At 50.0% G+C, this 19,139-nt stretch overlaps 1 protein-coding gene across 5 annotated transcripts in view; it reads right to left on the bottom strand.

Annotated features, from left to right (window-relative positions):
* Window positions 1-19,139, bottom strand: part of HDAC4 (histone deacetylase 4) — a 190,859-nt gene that overhangs the window by 129,360 nt on the left and 42,360 nt on the right. Inside the window, exon 1 of one of the 5 annotated variants that reach the window (XM_017835637.1) lies at window positions 6,616-6,672. The exons of the other annotated variants lie outside the window; for them this stretch is intronic. Coding sequence (XP_017691126.1) covers window positions 6,616-6,622 — 7 coding nt within the window. The 5' untranslated portion in view covers window positions 6,623-6,672. Of the gene's footprint in view, window positions 1-6,615; window positions 6,673-19,139 lie in introns of those variants that run through there. 5 annotated transcript variants of the gene reach the window in all.

The raw sequence follows: 19,139 nt of genomic DNA, 5'->3' as shown, positions 1-19,139 counted from the left end.
CTGGTAAACAAGAGAAAATTGAATGACAAAAGAACCCTAAGGAGCTGGAATCTTCAGAAAGATGGGAAACAGACTTCCAGGGCTGCCCACACAAGCGAAGAAGTTTCCAAGGGTAGCACAAACAATGCTCCAAATGAGGAATGCAGCGGGAAGAAAAAAAATGCAGCCCAGCAACTGGATTTCCAAGTGAAGGAAAGCCAGGCAATCACTTCCCAAGGCATCCCACCATGGATCCAGCCTCACGTTTCTCCTTTTTCTTTGTGCTGTAAATGCCAGACTGATTTTCCTGCTGTCCCTAATTTTCACAGATCCCTTCCACCCAGCGGCCTCAGCACCACACAGAGCCACGGTGTTCCCAGGCTGTGGGAAGCCCCATCCTGGAGCAGCCCTTCCTCGCCACTGCCAGCTCCGAGAGGGAGGCATGCACGCTCTTCCCGACACATCCACCGCTCACAACACCCCCTCAGGCCCCAAAACTATGCATTTTATAAGGGCATGGAGGGACAGGACACAGGGAATGGCTTCTCAGTGCCAGAGGGCAGGGTTAGACGGGATATTGGGATGAAATTCTCCCCTGTGAGGGAGGTGAGGGGCTGGGATGGAATTCCCAGAGAAGCTGTGGCTGCCCCATCCCTGGAAGTGCCCAAGGCCAGGTTGGATGGGGCTTGGAGCAACCTGGGCTAGTAGAAGGTGTCCCTGCCCATGGCAGGGGGTGGGATGAGATGCTCTTTAAGGTCCCTTCCAACCCAAACCATTCCATGCTCCAGCCCCTTCCCCGCACACACTCCAGCCCCTCAGTTTCTTCCCTGGCATGAGGGGCCCAGAGCTGATCCCAGGATTCCAGGTGTGCCCTCAGGCTCAGCTTTGGTGGCTCTGGGAGGGGGAGCTCAGCCAGTTCCCACCTAGGGAGGGGCTCCCAATCTCTCCTTAGGCCTGGTTCCCTAAACACACATCAAACCAGGAATAAAACCACCCAAGGCAAAGCTTTTTCCATGAGAAGCACAATCCAGGGGGTTTATTACACACCTCAAATTATCATCAGCCCTCAAAAGTAGCTCCTACATATAAAAACCATCACAAAGGACTTACAAGGTAGAAACACAGATCCATGAGCCTCAGCTTCTCTGGGCAACCTGTGCCAGGGCCTCACTCCCCTCACAGGAAAGGATTTCTCATCTAAACCTTCCCTCCTTCACCTTAAGGCCATTCCTCCTTGTCCCATCACTCCAAGCCTTTGTGAAAAGCCTCCTTTTCCTTCCCCATCTCACTCCTGCCTGTCATTCCTGCCTCTGGGATAACTTCTGGATTAAAGCAAAGCAACTGTGCCTGCAGACCAGCAAGGGGATTCAATAAAATCAAAGCAAATAATAATATATCAAAAACCCCACATAAGAGACTCTAATACAAATGAAGACCCATATTTGAGGCACCAGGAACAAGTGAAAGTTAAGTTTATATTTCCAGAGGACCGAGATTTTGCAGAACTTCTCAAAACCAAACAATTTTCACCTGAAGTCAAAGTTTGGTCACACACACTGCTCAGAGCTCAAGGAGCATTTGGACAACACTCTGAGGCACACGGTGGGATTGTTGGGGTGTCAGAGCTGGACAGGATGATGCTTGTGGGTCCCTTCCAACTCAGGATATTCTGTGATTCTCCTTTCCCCCATTTCTGTCTGCCCAGCCCCTGGATCAGGGAGCCAGGCTCCAGATCCACTCCAAAAGCACTTCAGGGCTCCACTGCCTAAGGGTAAAAAGGTTTCTGAAGCATCTGCAGTTATTGAATCAAACTGAACATCACTTACTAAAGCAGTACAAAACAGGAGGCGCTGCCCTGTGGATTCTGTGTTAATATTGACACTTTCGAGCTCAGGAGCATTACTTATAAAGAGTTTAAAAACAGAGGAAAACACAACATGAAGATTTTTTTTGTTGTGAAACCTTTAAAAAATGGAAGAGCCAGTCGAGGACTCAGAAACTGGGGAAGAAAAGCAAAAACATCTCAAAAAACTTCTAAATGCAGTCCTAGGTTCCAGAACGACAGAATCCCAGAGTATTTACCAGTTTCCACTCAAGTCGAGCTAATAGAAAGTCTGAACTTTAATTTCCACTGAATTACTGCCAAAAGCTTGCCTTCAGTTTAGGGTGGAAAAAGTCTTCTCCCTCCTGCTTTTTCAGCTTGTTCAGGACACACAGTGAGGAAAGGAGATTTTCACATGGGTCTGGAATGACAGGACAAGGGGGATGGCTTCCCACTGGCAGAGGGCAGGGTTAGATGGGATATTGGGAAGGAATTCCTGGCTGTCAGAGTGGGGAGGCCCTGGCCCAGATTGCCCAGAGAAGCTGTGGCTGCCCCTGGATCCCTGGAAGTGTCCAAGGTCAGGTTGGATGGGGCTTGGAGCAACCTGGGCTGGTGAAACTGGATGATCTTTAAGGTCCCTCCAACCCAAACCATTCCATGAGGTGAAGCACAAAGAGGGTGCCAAAATCAAGCATGGTTTGATTGATCACAGCTTTCCCTTGGATCTGGGTCCTCTCAGGAGGGCTGGTTTCCTCCTCAGCACAACTTTATGCCTCTCCCACGTCCCAGGCCACAAGCCATCACAAAATCCAGGCACAAACCTGAGGCATTCCCTACTGTTCCCACATTCCCAAACTGAATCTTGCCCAGGTAGGAGACACTTGGAGATGGAGCACTGAGCGGGGCACTCGCAGTCCTAAAAACACCCAGCCCGGTGCTGGGCTGGCTTTTAGGGCCTCCCTTCCCTAAGCCCAAGCACAGTCTGGTGTCTTCAAAGCCTTTTAGAACTCACTGCCCTTCTCTTCAGTCTGAGCCTCAGCTGCAGCCATTCCCTAATTTCGAAATGTTCACAAATCAAAGGTCAGGAGGGGCTTCCAAACAGCTCAGTCCCAAGTGTGACCATTGAGCTTTCCAGCCCCAGGAACCCCTGGGCAGGGAGGCAACAGCATCACTCTGGCACATCCCCAACTCATCTGGGCTTAGGCCATATTCCTGAGGTTTGGGCAGCCTGGAAAAGCAAGAGGAGGTGGCCAAGTATCCATGAAAACACTGGAGATTAGGCTTGTCAGCCACAGACCTGCACGACCAGAGAGGCGGAAGGTGCAAGAATCCACACGGGTGCTTCATTAAACAACTGGAATTTGTTACATATCCCACAAACCAGAGGAAAATTCCTGCCCTTGGGATCCAGCTGATTCCACAGGACTTTTCTGTCCTGTCTCCCACCCCAGCCAGGCTGGGGAAGGGCTCCTAAATACCAAAGGGCACCTGAATGCTGCACTTTTTGCCTTGTACCAAAGCCATGTCTGCAGGTGCTTGTCAGTGATAAAACACAAGGACACAACAGGTATCCCTCCTTTAAGTTGTCCTGCTCAAGCAAAGGAAAACAGGATGTCACCTAAAAGCCTCGAGAAAGGAAAGTCACACTTCCTAAAGCCCCCCACCCAAACCCCTCCTCTGACATACCTTGAATCAGAGCCAGGATTCCAAACAGAGGAAAGACCTATTTCATAGAATCATAAAATCCTCAAGGTTGGAAAAGCCCTCTAAGACCACCAGGTCCAACCCCAAACCCAGCACTGCCAAGGCCACCACTCACCCATGAACCCACGTCCCACATCCCCAGGTTCTCTGAACCCCTCCAGGGATGGGGATTCCACCCTTTATGGAGTTATTTCCACAGCTGGGTGCAACACGAGGAGTTAACAGACCATCATCTGCCCCTGTGCTGCATCTGCCACAGCCACCTCTTCTTACAGCTCTTTTATTACCTTCTTTGGGAACTGAATGAGATAAGGATCAGCATCCTGACACTTGGATTCCTGCTCTTTTCCATGACTGTCAGAGCAGGAAAGCAGGAATTAATCCTCTAATTTCAGCCTGGAAAACAGTGAAAGCGAGTCCAGTGAAGAAAATAAAAATCATTTCTGTGTTTGGAAGAGGGGGGGAAAAAAAGTGTTTGGAAGAGCAGTGGCCTTATTATGCTGGCAAAGCTCCAGCCCATGAGATCAATGTTTTGATGAGCACAAGGACTGGTGCCAGAGGGGGACGGGAAGGAGGAGAAGAGGCTTCAATGAGCTGAAAGCGTGGAGAGAGGAAGAGGCAGGGAAGTGGTTCGAGAATGAACTAGGTCAGGGGTGGGTTTAGGACAAGGGAAAGCAGGGAATGTTTGGACAGGAACATGGGAGTTAGGGAGGACCTCAGCTCCTGGCCGGGAAGGCTGGGAGGAGGGATGAAAGCAGGGAATGTGGTCGCTCACACTTGCAAGTGAAAGGAGGTGGGAAAAAAAGGAAAAGGATTTACAGTGGACCTGGATGCAGCAAGATAAGCACCATCTGCCTAAGGCAGTTCCAAAGGGAGCCCACAAAACCTCCGGTGACTCCCAGAAAAAACAGCTCCCCATCCGTATCCAGGATCTCCTGGTGGGACCAGCACCTTCAGGCGAAGGGCAGAAAGACTCTTGTGGAGTTTGGTTGTTTCCCGGGCTCTTTTCACAGCTCTCCCAAAGCCTTCCTGGACATCAGCAGCAGTGAGTCCTGTCCCACCCACTCCAAGGCTGTGTTTGCCAGAGGGATTTTATTTCTGGGCTCCAAGGTGGGAGCTGCATTCCGGCTCCACCATCGCCTGGCTCCTGATCCACAGTTTCTAGGTCAGGAACAATCACAGAATCACGGAATCTCCTGAGCCGGAAGGGAGATCAGCAAGTCCAACCCCTGGCCCTGCATAGGACACCCCAAAAATCTCAACAGGTGCCTGAGAGCATCGTCCAAACTCTCCTTGAACAAGTTTGATTGAAATTCTTATTGGAAAAAAAAAAAAACAAAACCAAAACCCAAACCTAAACCCCACAAATAATTAAAGATAAAACCTGTATCCCTTTATATAAAAACACTTGGGAGTAAACCCTGTGCTTACACAAAGAATCCTGCACAGAGGAGTTTCCTGAACACAAAGCTGTACATTCCAAGATGTACAGACTCAGCATGCAGCGGGAGAAGGAAAAGAACAGCAACTTCCCACCTCTGGCTCAAACCACGGGCTCTCTCCCCCGAGTTTAAGCCCGGCCTATTGAACCCGGCTCGAGGCGGAGCCGCTCAAAGCAGCCTCTCGCTCACTCGCCCGGGTCTTGTGTTCCAAACTGCGAACAAAGGCTGCCTTAAATGTGGTCTGATTGACGCAAATCAAGGGCTGAGCGGGTGATTCAGAGTTGTCAGAGCGGAACGCTCGCATAAAATCAGCCTTGGGACGGACTTGCTGATGCGCTACCGGGAGACTCAACCAGACCCCCCACGACAAGCCGGGGGTCTATTTACCCACTCCCCCCCCCTCCAAAAAAAAGACATTTTGGATTTTCCTAGGCTGCAATAAATCTCCAGGCAGAAATGTGTAATGAGCATCGCGCTGTACTTCCCCACAGCTTGGCAGGGAGGATTAGTGTGTCAAACAATAATCATCCCAGCAGAGCTCTGGGATAACCCAGAGCCAGATCCCACCGAACTCCTGCTGTTTGACAGACGTGGGTTTTGACCTTTCCGTGCCCAACCCAAGTCCACTCCCTTTCTCTCCACCATAAATACATTTTTCCTCCTTTTTTTCCTATCCCAGGAGCACAAAGAGCAGGACCAGAGAGGTTCAGGGCTGGGGACATAAAGGTTTTCCCCCACTTCAGGAAAGAGCCAAAGGCAGCACCTGACTCCAAGCTACAGCTCTTAGGCTGGTCCTGCCTTCCTTGCACTTCAGGAAGCTCTGCACAGCGTATCCAGAGGTGTGGATCCAGCTGGGATCACAGGAAGGGTCAGGCTGCAAGTCAGGATGGATCATCCTGGAGCACCCTGCCCAAGGATCGTTCTATACATTCCACGCATCTCAGTCCAATTTACCCGGGAGATTTGTAAATCTGGGAGAGACTGCACTGATCATGAAGCCCCCAGTTCTCCTCCTGGCTGGAAGAGGGTGGGAACTGTGGGAAGGGCGGCAGGAGGGTCCCTGACAGCAGCAGCAGGCTGGAGCTGTGCTGCTGCAGCTCTGCCCCCCACACAGCACAGAGAGCAAACAAACTTCCCCCATAATTAACTCATGCAAACGACACCATTATGGTCCTGCAAACAATTAGGAGACAAAAGAGAATGCACAAAGATCCTGCCAACACCACAAAATCAACTGAGGACATTGTTTCAGACCAAGCTTTCATTGTTTCATACCAGTCAGCTTCAGGACCCATTACAAGGCAAATGTGCCTGTAGGTGAGAAGTTCCAACCCCATCACTTCCAAAGTCACTCAAATCCAAGGAGCACCCTGATAATCCTCAGGTTCCCACTGTCCCTACAGCAAAAGGCATCTCTTCCCTCTCCCGATGAGGGGTGGAAAAGTGTGTCAAGATGTGCCCAGTGGCAGATCAAACCTGCTCCTCAATCCTCAACTCTGCTACCACAGCAATCTGTCCCAAAGCCTCTGGATCCTGAGCTGGCTTTGCTGGAACAAGCCCATGGCTTCCAAAAGAGCCCCCTGATCGATCCATGCATCTCCCACAGCCCTCTGGCTCCTGATGTTTTGGGGTCTCCCCCATCACCACCTGCATTTCCCAGTCCCTCACCTCTCATTCCAGCTGGAGTCTGGACCGGCTGCCTCACAGTGATCCAGGGAAAGCAGCTCCAAAAAGACCAAGCAATGGAAGTGCTCTCCATCACAATTCTCCAGCAGGCTCACCTCCTCCCACCACTTCCTTAAGTTTAGATGGAAATAAACACTAAACCAAGCTGGCAGCAGCATCCAGGATCCTGGAGAAAAGAGAATCCAAGCAGTGAGTCCCACAGACACGGGATACATCCACGGCAACATCTCCAGACAGGCATCTCCTGGGACGCACCACTTCCATGTTCTGCTTTGTGTCTCAGGGCACAGACAAGACTCCCCTGCAGAAAAATTCCCCCAGAAGAGGTACTCCAGGAGCACACCCCATGGACTCTCCACTTCTGGATATTCTGTCTACACAAACAGATTAGAGCTGGCACAAAATGAGTACTCCTGCTGTGGAATACTTAGAAAGGACCCCAGGGAATGGCTGGAGCTGTGTCAGGGCAGGGTCAGGTTGGATCTCAGGCAAAGGTTCTTCCCCCAGAGAGTGGTTGGCACTGACCGGGCTCCCCAGGGCAGTGGGCACAGCCCCAAGGCTGCCAGAGCTCCGGGAAGGTTTGGACAATGCCCTCAGGGACAGGGTGGGATTGCTGGGGTGTCCTGGGCAGGGCCAGGAGTTGGACTGGATGATCCCTTCCAGATCTGAATGTCCTATGAAACAGTGCTACTCCACCACAAAGAAGATATTTTAAATGAAAGGTAAGACCTAAAAGAGCTTCCAGTACAACAGAGCCCTTCCAGTGCCTCAAAAATGCCTCTGACCTCTCTGCACCTGGCACCAGCCTAAGGAGAACTCCCTCCATCAGCTCCAGAATATCAGATCCAAGTCACCAGGATGAAAATAGAGGGGGAGGAGCAGAAAACAACTTTTCTCAGAAACCCATTGCCATGAAAGAGTGAAGCACGTGAGGTTTAATCCCACAGCCCTGCAGTTGTCAACCCCCCCTCGGGTTCTGGTTCAAAAACACAACTCAAAGACAAAACCCTCCCAAAGTTGGGAAGAGCCTGTGCAGCCACGGCAGGATTTTCCTCCTGGCATTGCTGCCCAAGGATCTGGCAGGATGTGCCTTCAGCTGTGCTCTCCAAACAACAGATCACTTCTTATTCCCTTGGCCAAAGGAAGAGGGGAAGGGATTTTGCAGGCAGGACCCTACAAGCAGCTGCCTACAAGTGTCAACAGCTGGAAACAAGGAAATATTTTTCAAATAGAGAGAGCAGCAGCAGATCAACACATGAAGATCAGGACAAGGTGACAGACAAGAGCAAATACTTTCATTTCTAGTATAAATTTCTACAGCTCTCAGGGTCTGGGGCTTAGGAAGCCGTCAGCATGACTACCATTTTTAGGAAGTCCAGAAATGGAATCTGGGGTTGTTTTTGGCTTAATGCAGGAAATCAGCTTTAATGACAACCTACAGTCAGCTCTGGAGTAATTTTCTTTCTGCTTCATTGACATACACGACAAGACTTTATTAGCGGGGCTAAAATTAAAACCAAAACATTTCCCCCAGCTGCACAAAACACTTCAAACTCTCACTGACACCCCGAGAAAAGAAACCTAAAAAATCATTTCAGAGCAATTTCATCACTTTTTTGTATTCCAGCTTTCCCTACTATTTGGCAGCAGAAGTTCTGCCCTTTGCATGCCCGTGGCCAGAGCTTTCCCCTCAGCAAGGTTAACCACTGTCCAGCTGATTTTCATGGAATCTCAGAATGGTTGGGGTTGGAAAAGACCTTAAAGCTCATCTTGTTCCATGGGCAGGGACACCTTCCACTAGCCCAGGTTGCTCCAAGCCCCGTCCAACCTGGCCTTGGACACTTCCAGGGATCCAGGGGCAGCCACAGCTTCTCTGGGCAACCTGTGCCAGGGCCTCCCCACCCAATCCCACTGGACAATATGGATTCTGGCTTGGCTCAATATTTTCAGGATTTCACACGATCCAATTACTATCATTAGAAGAAGCATCTGAGCAGATAAAGGGGTTTTATAGGAACTTTTTTTTTAGGGAATATCGCACGCAGAAAGATTTTAAAAACCAAACCACGTTTAAAGGGATGCCTGGCAGGACCAAAGCTTTGGGAGATGCTACTTCCCCTTTAAAAGTTGTGGAAGGATACTGGGTATCAAACAACAAGCTTTTATAACCTTTCCTTTTTTTAATTCTTTTTTAATGACCCCTATTTAACAGAGTGCAATTTGAGGCGATTTCTCATGAACTTGAGGGGTTTGAATGCTTACATCACAAGGTTTAACACTGTTGAGGAACAGAGGGTATATAAAATATTGATAGGACAAGGGGAAATGGATTTAAACTAAAAGAGGGTCGATTTAGATCAAATACAAGAAAGAAGGTTTTTTTACAATGAGGGTGTGAGGCCCTGGCACAGGTTGCCCAGAGGAGCTGTGGCTGCCCCATCCCTGGAATTGTCCAAGGCCAGGTTGGAGCAACCTGGGCTAGCGGAAGGTGTCCCTGCCCATGGAACAAGATAAGCTTTGAAGTCCATTCCAACCTCAGCCATTCTGGGATTCAACAAGACCAGTTTCCACAACAGCCACGTTTAAAAATGTAAGTCAATCAAACGTGCTCCTTAAACATGAGATCATCTGCTGAGGGTGTACCCACCACCACCTCAATTAACATTGAGAGCTGGTAAAACAGAGGATTTGTTGCCACACTGGATATCTTGGAACAGCAAACAAGGGGAAAAACACGAGTCCAAGGAACTGTGCTCACCCCTCTGGAAGAGATCACATGGATAATTTCAGATTATCAAACCCGAGGCAGAAATAGGGGTTGGGTTTTTTGCTTTGCTTCAGCAGTTTAAAGCACAAGGGATGGTTGGAAACCTTTAAAGGAAAAAAAAAAAAAGGCAAAACCCCTAAAAGGTTTTGCTTGAGCTCCTCTGTCTGACATTGGGGAACCTCTGTTTTGGAAAAAGAAAGGAGGGGGGAGAGAGAAAGAGTAAGAAATGATGATTTGGAAATAAAACTTGGTTTTGCTGGAGAGGAAAGTTCTCCAAGCAAGTGATCCTGCAGCACAGCAAACCCCTCCCAGGACTCCCCAATCCAACTCTAACAGGAATGCTCAACAAAAACCTCCCAAACCTTCACGAGGGTAAAGGAAAGCATCCCAATTTCCAGGAAGTCAGCAAAAGCAGAATCCTTGACATGCTCAGCAGAGTCCTCACCTGGCTCCAAAGAGCTTCTCCTGGAGGATCTGGGAACAAGGGAACTTCCCTGCCTGCGCAACGAGTGCCTGGGCTCCGAGGGGAAAACGGGATGAAGCAATGCAAACTCTGGGATCACCAGGAATGCTGTGGCTCCTGGCTGCAGTACCTTGACTCCTCTGCTTTGTGTGGCTGAAACTCTCAGTACAGGTTTGTTTATTTTTTGCCTGCAAGTCAACGACTGTGTCAGATTAAAAACATGTCAGTCACCCAAATAAAGCAAATATTGCCCTTCCCAGAGCTGACCTCGGACGTGTTCCTGACACGTGCGGTTTGAACAGGGACTTAAAAGAATCACCAACTCCAAATATTTACTGTAAAACTGGAGAGAATTTTCTAGATCCCTCAGGAATACGAGTTGCTCCAAGAGTCCCTGAAGAGCTTCGGCTGATCGATTGCTTGGATCCCAGTTTGGCAACTGGGGGAAGGAGAGAGCTGGGATTGTCCAGCCTGGAGAAAAAAAATACTCCAGGGAGCCCCTTCCAGTGCCTGATGGGGTCCGAGATGGCTGGAGATGGACTTTGGACAAGGGATAGAGGGACTGGACACAGGGAATGGTTTCTCACTGCCAGAGGGCAGGGATAGATGGAATATTGGGCAGAGATTCTTCCCTGGGAGGGTGGGAAGGGGCTGGAATGGATTTTTCCAGAGAAGCTGTGGCTGCCCCATCCCTGGAAGTGTCCAAGGCCAGGTTGGATGGGGTTTGGAGCAACCTGGGCTAGTGGAAGGTGTCCCTGCCCATGGCAGGGGGTGGAATGGGACGAGCTTTCAGGTCCCTTCCAATCCAAACCATTCCATGATTCCATGAAATCCAGTACAGTACAGCTCCAGGTTAGGAAAGGGCACTTTTTAAACCCTCCCAAAAAAATGGAGGAGCAGCAGAGAGACCCTCAGCACCCACCTTCCCAACAGTGGGAACCACTCCCAGCTAACCGCGAGTTCCCCCCATCCCGGGAGCCCACAAAGGTGCTGGAATTGGCCCTGGGAAGACACAGCCCTGGAACTATTTATAGCAGCTCAAGGTGTGCTGTGGCAAGCAGGGAACAGCTTGTTTTCCCAGGAATTGATCTATACAGGCACATTATCCAAACAGTTGTTTGGGTATCTCCTGGGATCCAACTGTGTCAGTGCAGCAGCTGCCTCCTGCAGAGCCCTCGACAGCTGTGAGGCCTTTAACTGGGAATTCTGGGTGAGGTCAGCAGAGATTCCTGAAAATCCAGCTGCAAGGCCACCCCCTGCAGCTGGATGCAGACAGAGGAGAGCCCTGATTTTATGCCATGCTATTCCTCTGCTCTTCAAAAAGCACCTCAAGCCAATTTTCTCAGTTCCCCTCTGTAAATCCTTGTTTAGGCCTATCTGCACCATTCTCTCGGAATAGCTGGATGGTAAACTCGGTATCCAGCTTCTGTTTTGGGCAGAGGCAGCCCAATTTCTTTCAAAGATGTTCTTTCTACTTCAATGGTTATTGCTTTCCACAGATTTATCCTTCCCTTTCTGCACCCCTGCATGGCAAGTACAGCTGGATCATGCCTGGGAAGCCCAGGAAGGGTATCCAAAGCTGCCCAGCTCTCCCTGCTCGGTGCTGCAGGGCAGACAAAGGTGGTGGATCTGACTCTGTGATTCTATTATTCTATAACTTCACTGAAAGCAGCCAACCATCACAAAAAATAGGCAAGTATTAGAATCTGTAATTGGAAAACCACCTCTGACCTCAGTTAAGCTGGTGATACAGCTGGGTAGGAGCCTCACTTTGGGTATTTGGGCTCTTGTCCTTGGCTGTATTGGTGGCTCAGGGCCTGATCCAGCCCTGGGGAAGCCAGCTGGGATCTCCCTTTTGACTCCAGCTGGCTGTGAGTGGGGACCCCAAACTGCCAACATTCCTGTGGAGCTGCAGGGGGGAAGCTCTGGGCTCTCCTGGGCCAGCACAGCTCTGGGTCTGGACATTTAGGTTGGACACGAGGAAGAATTCCTTCCCTGAAAGGGTGGGCAGGCATTGGAAGGTGTTCAGGGAATGGCTGGACGTGGCACTCAGTGCTCCAAGGTTGGACTCCGTGATCCTGGAGGTCTTTTCCACTGGAGCCAGGGAAGGCTGGGAAGCTGCTCTGAACAGGTGGAGAAGAAACAACAGAGTCACTCACCACACGTGTGAGTGCTTTGCTTTATCTGGCATCACCCAGGGCACACCTCATCTCCTCCAGGTTAATCAGATTTCCAGAGCAGGACCCAAAAGCTGCAGCTGAACTCCATGGGATGAGGAATGTTCCCTGTACAAAGATTCCTTATCGCTTTTCCCTTTCCAAATGTAATGACAAACCGGAGCAGGGAACCCAGGAAGGAGCCCGGGACTGCCCAGTCCAAGCTCGAGGCCCCGAAACTCAGTCACCCACAGCAAAAGCCACTGAAAGAGGGGGGGAAAAGCCACCCCCAAGCCTTTGTTTTCCCCTCAGTGATTTCCCCAGGTTAATTTTGCTGGTTGGGCATTGCAAAACCAACACTTACCTCAAGAGCTGCCTATTGAGCAACACGGTCCTGCCTCTGTTGCAAGCACAGCTGAGACTCACTCAGGAACAGCCCCACTCCTCAATCCCTCTGCTCCAGCTTGGAAAAGGCAACTCTGAGTTCCAGGACTCCAGCAGGGAAGTGCAGATCACGCCAAACACACACAAACCCTGTGCTCAGCTCTGCTTCAGCAACTCCCTTCTCCCTGCTCAGGAAGGCACAAGCACCAGGAGCAGCTGAGGGAGCTGGGGGGGCTCAGCCTGGAGAAAAGGAGGCTCAGGGGGGACCTTCTGGCTCTGCAACCCCCTGACAGGAGGGGGGAGCTATGGGGGGGTCGGGCTCTGCTCCCAGGGAACAAGGGACAGGAGGAGAGGGAACGGTCTCCAGCTGTGCCAGGGGAGAGTCAGGTTGGATACTGGGAAATTTCTTCACCCAAGGGTGGTCAGGCACTGGACCAGGTTCCCAGGGCTGTGGTGGAGTCCCCATCCCTGGAAGTGTTCAAAGAGTGTGTGGATGTGGAGCTTGGGGCCATGGCTTAGTGGTGGAAGTGGTAGTGCTGGGTTAGGGGTTGGACTCAATTACCTTGGAGGTCTTTTCCAACCTTAATGATTCCATGATCCTATGACTGACCCTGCAGAGAGAAACAGCTGAACCTCCTTTCTTTGCTGTATCTCCAGACTGGAAGTCCATCCCAGAGGGTTAAATCCAATCCTGGCTCTGCCCTGCAAAGGCACCACTGACCAAGACATTGATTTCAGGGAGCTTTTAAGGAATTCTTACAAAACCAGCAGCAAACACCCAAATGCAAAGGTCAGTCCTGAGCACTGCTGGAGAACACTCAACTCTTCCAGCCAAGGCAGGAGTGCTGTACATTAGGGGCCCACAAGGCTCTCACCTGAGCAGCTGCTTTCACACAAGAGGATCCCACCTGACCAGGCAGCACTGAACTGGCTTCCACTCCAACAGCAACCCCTAAATATCCATCACTACACCCTCCAAGCCTGGAGAGCCTTCCCAAAGAGCCATAAACCCTTCCACCTCCAGGCTGACACGGACTGCACACATATCTTGCTGCAGCCTCAGCAGGTGAGAAGCCATCCCCTCCTCGGAGCCGAGCAACAAGTGCCCAGGAGGCTTTGTTTTATTCTTTTAGATTTAAAGGGGGCAATCTCAAGTCAGCCCTGGCTGACTGAACACAAAATATCTGGGTGTGAAGGAGCCATTCCCTTTATCCAGTGTTGTCCTTGCTGCCATCTCCCTTTGGGCAAACAGGGTACGGAGACAAGATCATGGAATCACAGAACGGTTTGGGTTGGAAGGGACCTTAAAGACCATCTCATTCCAACCCCTTGCCATGTAAGGGATGTCTTCCAGGAGCTTGTTAGTGCACAGGAGATGCATATATACATCTTCAATATGTATTCTGTATATACAAGCATATTTAACAGCAGTAGAAATTCCCAGTTATCATGAAAACCCCATTAGCCCCATCCTGCTTCCAGACAGGTCCTTGTGCCTTTTACAAAGGAGTGACAGGACAAGGGGGAATGGTTTCCAACTGAGAGAGGGCAGGGTTGGATGGGATATTGGGAAGCAATTCCTCCCCACGAGGCTGGGGAGGCACTGGAATGGATTTTTCTAGAGAAGCTGTGGCTGCTCCATCCCTGGAAGTGTCCAAGGCCGGGTTGGATAGGGCTTGGAGCAACCTGGGCTAGTGGGAGGTGTCCTTGCCCAGGGCAGGGGGTGGGATGAGATGGGCTTTAAGGTTCCTTGCAACCCATACCATTCTGGGATTCTGAGATCCACAAGGGAAAGATGTGCAGGATGGGAAGCCTGGTATCCTTAGCAGGCATCTGGAATATGTGGCTCCAACCCCTTCTTCAGTGAGGTGAAGATCTACCCCAAAATGGTGAACTAGTGACTGACCTTACAGTCCCCATGCAGACACTAAGGAGGGAAGGTACTGGAAAAGCTGGATCGTGGGGGGAAGGTGGTAAGGGGACACCCCAGCATGATGCCACCAAACAGCAGTTCCTCTGAGCTCCCTCATCCTTCTAGGGAAGATGACAAAGGTTTAGGAAGCAGCAGCTGCCTCGGGGTGAGAGATGAAAGGATCAGCTTGAATGTGCTCTCAAACAAAACATTCCCAGCAGGTGAGTGCAGCTGAAAGCAAACAAACCCCCACCACAGAAGGGGCAGCAATGGAGAGAATGCAATTGCATTCCTCAGCTTTCATTCGCTAGGAAATTAGGGAAAAACCTATTCCACAAGCACATTAACCCCCTGGCTGAAACTGGCACCCAAATTTCCTGCTGTCCCAGCAGGCTCTGTGTCCAGGAGGGTCATTGGTGCTCCTTTCTCCTGCCACAGGAGGAGGGCCAGGTAAAAGTTATGCAAAACTCAGGGTAAATAACCTGCCAAATCTGTGATTCGCTGCCCATCTCATAGGAGTCAGACAGTTAATTCACACTTCAAAAGACAGAAACACAGCAGCTGCCTCTTCCCTGCAGGGCTGGAAAAGCTTATGGATTTAAACCTGCAATTCCTTGGAAAACAGACTGCCCCAGCACTGGAATAGCATGATAAACTGACAAAGTCTGCAAGTTAATTTGTATCAGCCTTAAATCAGGTCCATTTCTAGTGGTTTTTCTCCATTACTGTCTCAGTGTCAAGGATAAATTAAGAGTTATCCCAAATGCATCCCCCCCGACACACAGCTCTGGGAGCACTGGCAGGGCTTGGCAGAGCAGCTGTGGCTGCCCCATCCCTGAAGTGTCCAAGGCCAGACTGGAGCAACCTGGGATAGTGAGAGGTGTCCCTCCCCATGGCAGGATTGGATGAGCTCTAAGGCCCCTCCCAACCCAAACCACTCTGGGATTCCATGAGACCCAGCAAGTCCAAATATTGCCATCACCTTCCAATTCCAGGTACAGGGAAGGGGTGGGATCACCATCCCTGGACGTGTTCATAAAATATATGGATGTGGCACTTATGGCTGTAATTTAGTGGGGAATACAACAGTGCTGGGTTGAAGGTTGGACTCAATCCCAGAGGTCTTTTCCAGCCTTAGTGATTCCACCTGAAAGCTCCTGCTGTCCATGGGATCTTTTACCTGCTGCCTGGGGATGTGGGATTTCTCCTGAGGCTGCCCAGCAGAGGGCAAGAGACTGACAGACAGAGCTGGAGACAGATGAATGCTGCTCCTCCTCAAGGAGGAGTAGGCAGAACCCAACAGTCCTTAAACAGCACCCACCAGAGACACCGGGGCTAAAAATGGGCTTCCCTTGGATCAGCAGTTTGAGTTCACAGCTCCCCTCAACACCAACACAGAAAGCAGCTCCCATTCCACTTCTTTTTCTTAATCCAGCTACAAATTTCCCGTGATGGCCAAGAGCTGTCCCTGCCCATGGCAGGGGGTGGAATGAGATGATCTCTGAGGTCCCTTCCAACCCAAAACCATTCCATGAAAACTTCCTTTTGGGACACTTCATGCTCCAGGAAGCAGATTTTAGACACAAGTGCTTACAGGAAACTATGAGTGCTTTCTGCTGCTGTTGAAACAGTGGGATTTGGGACCACGGAAACTCTGGGGACAGGGGAGAGGGTCCGAGAAGCTCCAGCAGCTGAACACACAATTTGTATTTGCCAGATCAACAGCTTTAGCTTGGGACTCCCTATAAAAACAGACTTGTAACTTTGCAATAATTAAAACTAAAAAAGTGAATTAGAGCAACTACTCTGAGTGAAAATATCAAATAAGTGGCAGAGAAATGCACGTGCTGCACTCAAAGCTACGCTGGGCTGAAACTGCTCTTATTTCACCTCTGTAGGTCCTATTTTCTAGAATTCCTCTCTGTAGAACATCCGTCACCCGTCTGTTCAGGAAGCCATCCAGCCAGGATCCACACAGCTCCCACTTTATGTTTTACCAAGTCCAATCCAGTTCAGTGTCCTCCTCCACCAAACCACCACCACCACGGCAACACAAACACCTACAATGATCCTCCCACACGTCACAAACTCCCTGCTGCCATATAAAATTAAGCCAGTAGGGGAGAAAGCCAGAGTTCAGGAATACTGAGGGCAAGGACATGGCTGGAGCAGAGCTTGTTCCCCCCACAGGGGACAGAAATATCCCCATTTGTGTAAATACAGCCTTAGTCAACAGGGCAAATCCTACAGAGATAAATGTCACCCTCTGACGTCAGTGCCACAGCAACCTAATCAAAGTGCAGCCTTCAGCTATTTTTAAACCCCGCTTCAAGTATTTTTCTTAAAAAAAAAAAAACTAAACTAAGATAGCATAAAAATCCATCTTGGAAAAAAAAAAAAGACTCTTTAAAAATAAATCTGTTTAGCAGCAGAAACAGAGCTGAAATATTTCTTTCTCTCTGGTGCCGTGGACATAAAAGCAAAAGCTTTCCCCGAGCCCGAAACTTGCTGTTCCATCTGATGCGTCAGAGCACTAGAAAGCAAAAGATAAGGATTTGGGAAAGCACAGGGATCAGATTGGCACCAGCCTTTGTATTGGAAATTTCCCCAGACAGGTTAAAAATAACCCTGGAGCGTTGGAAGCCATGCTGAAGGTTGGAAGCCATGCTGAAGGTCGCTCTCCAGAGCTGCTGTGTTTATAGTACCAGCTCCCGGTGACATGTGACTGCCACTGCCAGCATTTCTGTCCCCAGAAAACACGGGATCCCCTGGCTCCGGATTCCGGGCACGGAGGCTGCTCTCAGGACAGGGGAGTCAAGCCCAACTCCTCCTTGGTTGACTTGTTCTCCTTCTTACAACTAATCCTCGGGGACTCAGATTGAAAGGAGACATTTCTGTCCACCACATGCTCCGGCCAACATTCCCATCGGGCATTCCCAGGGGTTTAAGGTCCAGTTTCAGTGACACAAGAGTCACCACAGCACAAGGACCATTTCCATGAGGAACAGGCCACAGAGCTTCCCAATCCTCTGGCCTCCCAGAGCTCAGCCAGGAGAGAAAAAGATGGACATCTTCACAAAGTGCCTTTGCAGGAGAGATGGTCAAACATCCCTCTGACCCACCTGAGGGGATGTTCTCCACGGAGAAATGGTCAAACATCCTCATGACTCACCTGAGGGGATGTTCTCCATGGAGAGATGGTCAAACATCCTCATGACCCACCTGAGGGGATGTTCTCCACGGAGAGATGGTCAAACATCCTCATGACTCACCTGAGGGGATGTTCTCCATGGAGAGATGGTCAAACACCCCTCATGACCCACCTGAGGGGATGTTCTCCACGGGGAGATGGTCAAACATCCTCATGACCCACCTGAGGGGATGTTCTTCACAGAGAGATGGTCAAACATCCTCATGACCCACCTGAGGGGATGTTCTCCACGGGGAGATGGTCAAACATCCTCATGACTCACCTGAGGGGATGTTCTCCATGGGGAGATGGTCAAACACCCACCATGACCCACCTGAGGGGATGTTCTCCATGGTGACCCTGGGGATCACATCTGGGCTCCACAGTCTCCATTTACAAAGAATCACAAGATCATCAAGGCTGGAAGAGACCTTCAAGATCATCCAGTCCAACCAACCCCACCATAATCACCCCTAAACCACATCCACAAGCCTCTTCAATGCTTCCAGAAACTCCACCACCTCCCTGGGTAAGTCATTCCAATGCCTGACCACTTTTTCAGGGAATTTTTGTTTTAATACCTAATTTGAACCTCCCCTGGTGCAACTTGAGGCCATTTCACCTCACCCATGGCAGAACAGAGTAACCCCCATCTCACTACAACCTCCTGTCAAGTACTTGTAGAAAGCAACAAGGTTCCCCTTGACCTCTTCCCCAGAAGGAAAGAGTTGGAAAGGAAGGAATTCCACCTGGGAACATCTGATTCTGCCTTCAGCTTCACTGCCATTCCAAGGACTTCACGGGCTGCTTCCTTACAACTGTAAAGTTCCCTATAAATGCCTCATGTGGGAGAAAAGTGTCTTCAACAGTAAAGTCTTTGATTTAGGGGAATGGACTCTCTCAGGAAGCTTCATCCTTCCCGGGAACAACCCAACTGGCCAAAGGACACGAGGAGAAGGGCAGGCCATGCAAAGTTACAACACAACCCACACCAATCAGTATTCCAAGGCTGAATCGAAATCCTGGGATCAGAACAAGTTACAAGAGGAAACAACCAAACAACTTTAACAGCCAAGTAAGTCCCTGTTCCCATCCAAACTTTCTCAGAGGATCTGGTATTTCTGTTTCTGAAGAGCATGAGGAAAACAGACCCTTTTTTGCATTTTGATCCCATCCAGCCTCCTTCCCTTAATATTTGCCACCTTCCCACAAGCTCAGCTCATACTCCACTGGGAACTTGTAGAAGTGTCAGCAGAGCTGAGCAGTAACCACACAATGAACCCAAGTCTTCTTTCCATGCTGTCCTTGAAAGGAGAGGCGGCATGGATTGGATGCTGTTGGAAAAGGCTGGGAACAAGTGTTCACAGTGATCCCTTCTCTTCCTTCTCTGCTGGGCTTTAAAGGAATAAATTTAGAAGGAGCAAGTACCTTTAATTCTTCCTTCCTCTGGAACATACAGCTGATTTAAGGGTTTCTTGAAGTTATCTGTATTTAACAGGGGGATGCCTGAAGCGGCTCCCAGCACTGTCCTGCTCCCATGGAAAAATCGGATCTCCAGCCACCATGGCCTCCTCCAAGCGGGGACTCCAGCAGCAAGGCTCTGCTGGCTTCTGAGCTTACAACACAGAAGGGCA

The sequence above is a fragment of the Lepidothrix coronata genome, unplaced genomic scaffold (assembly GCF_001604755.1).
Source record: "Lepidothrix coronata isolate B3197 unplaced genomic scaffold, Lepidothrix_coronata-1.0 Scaffold261, whole genome shotgun sequence".
Lineage (NCBI taxonomy): Eukaryota > Metazoa > Chordata > Aves > Passeriformes > Pipridae > Lepidothrix > Lepidothrix coronata.
This window is presented reverse-complemented; position numbering and strand designations above follow the sequence as displayed.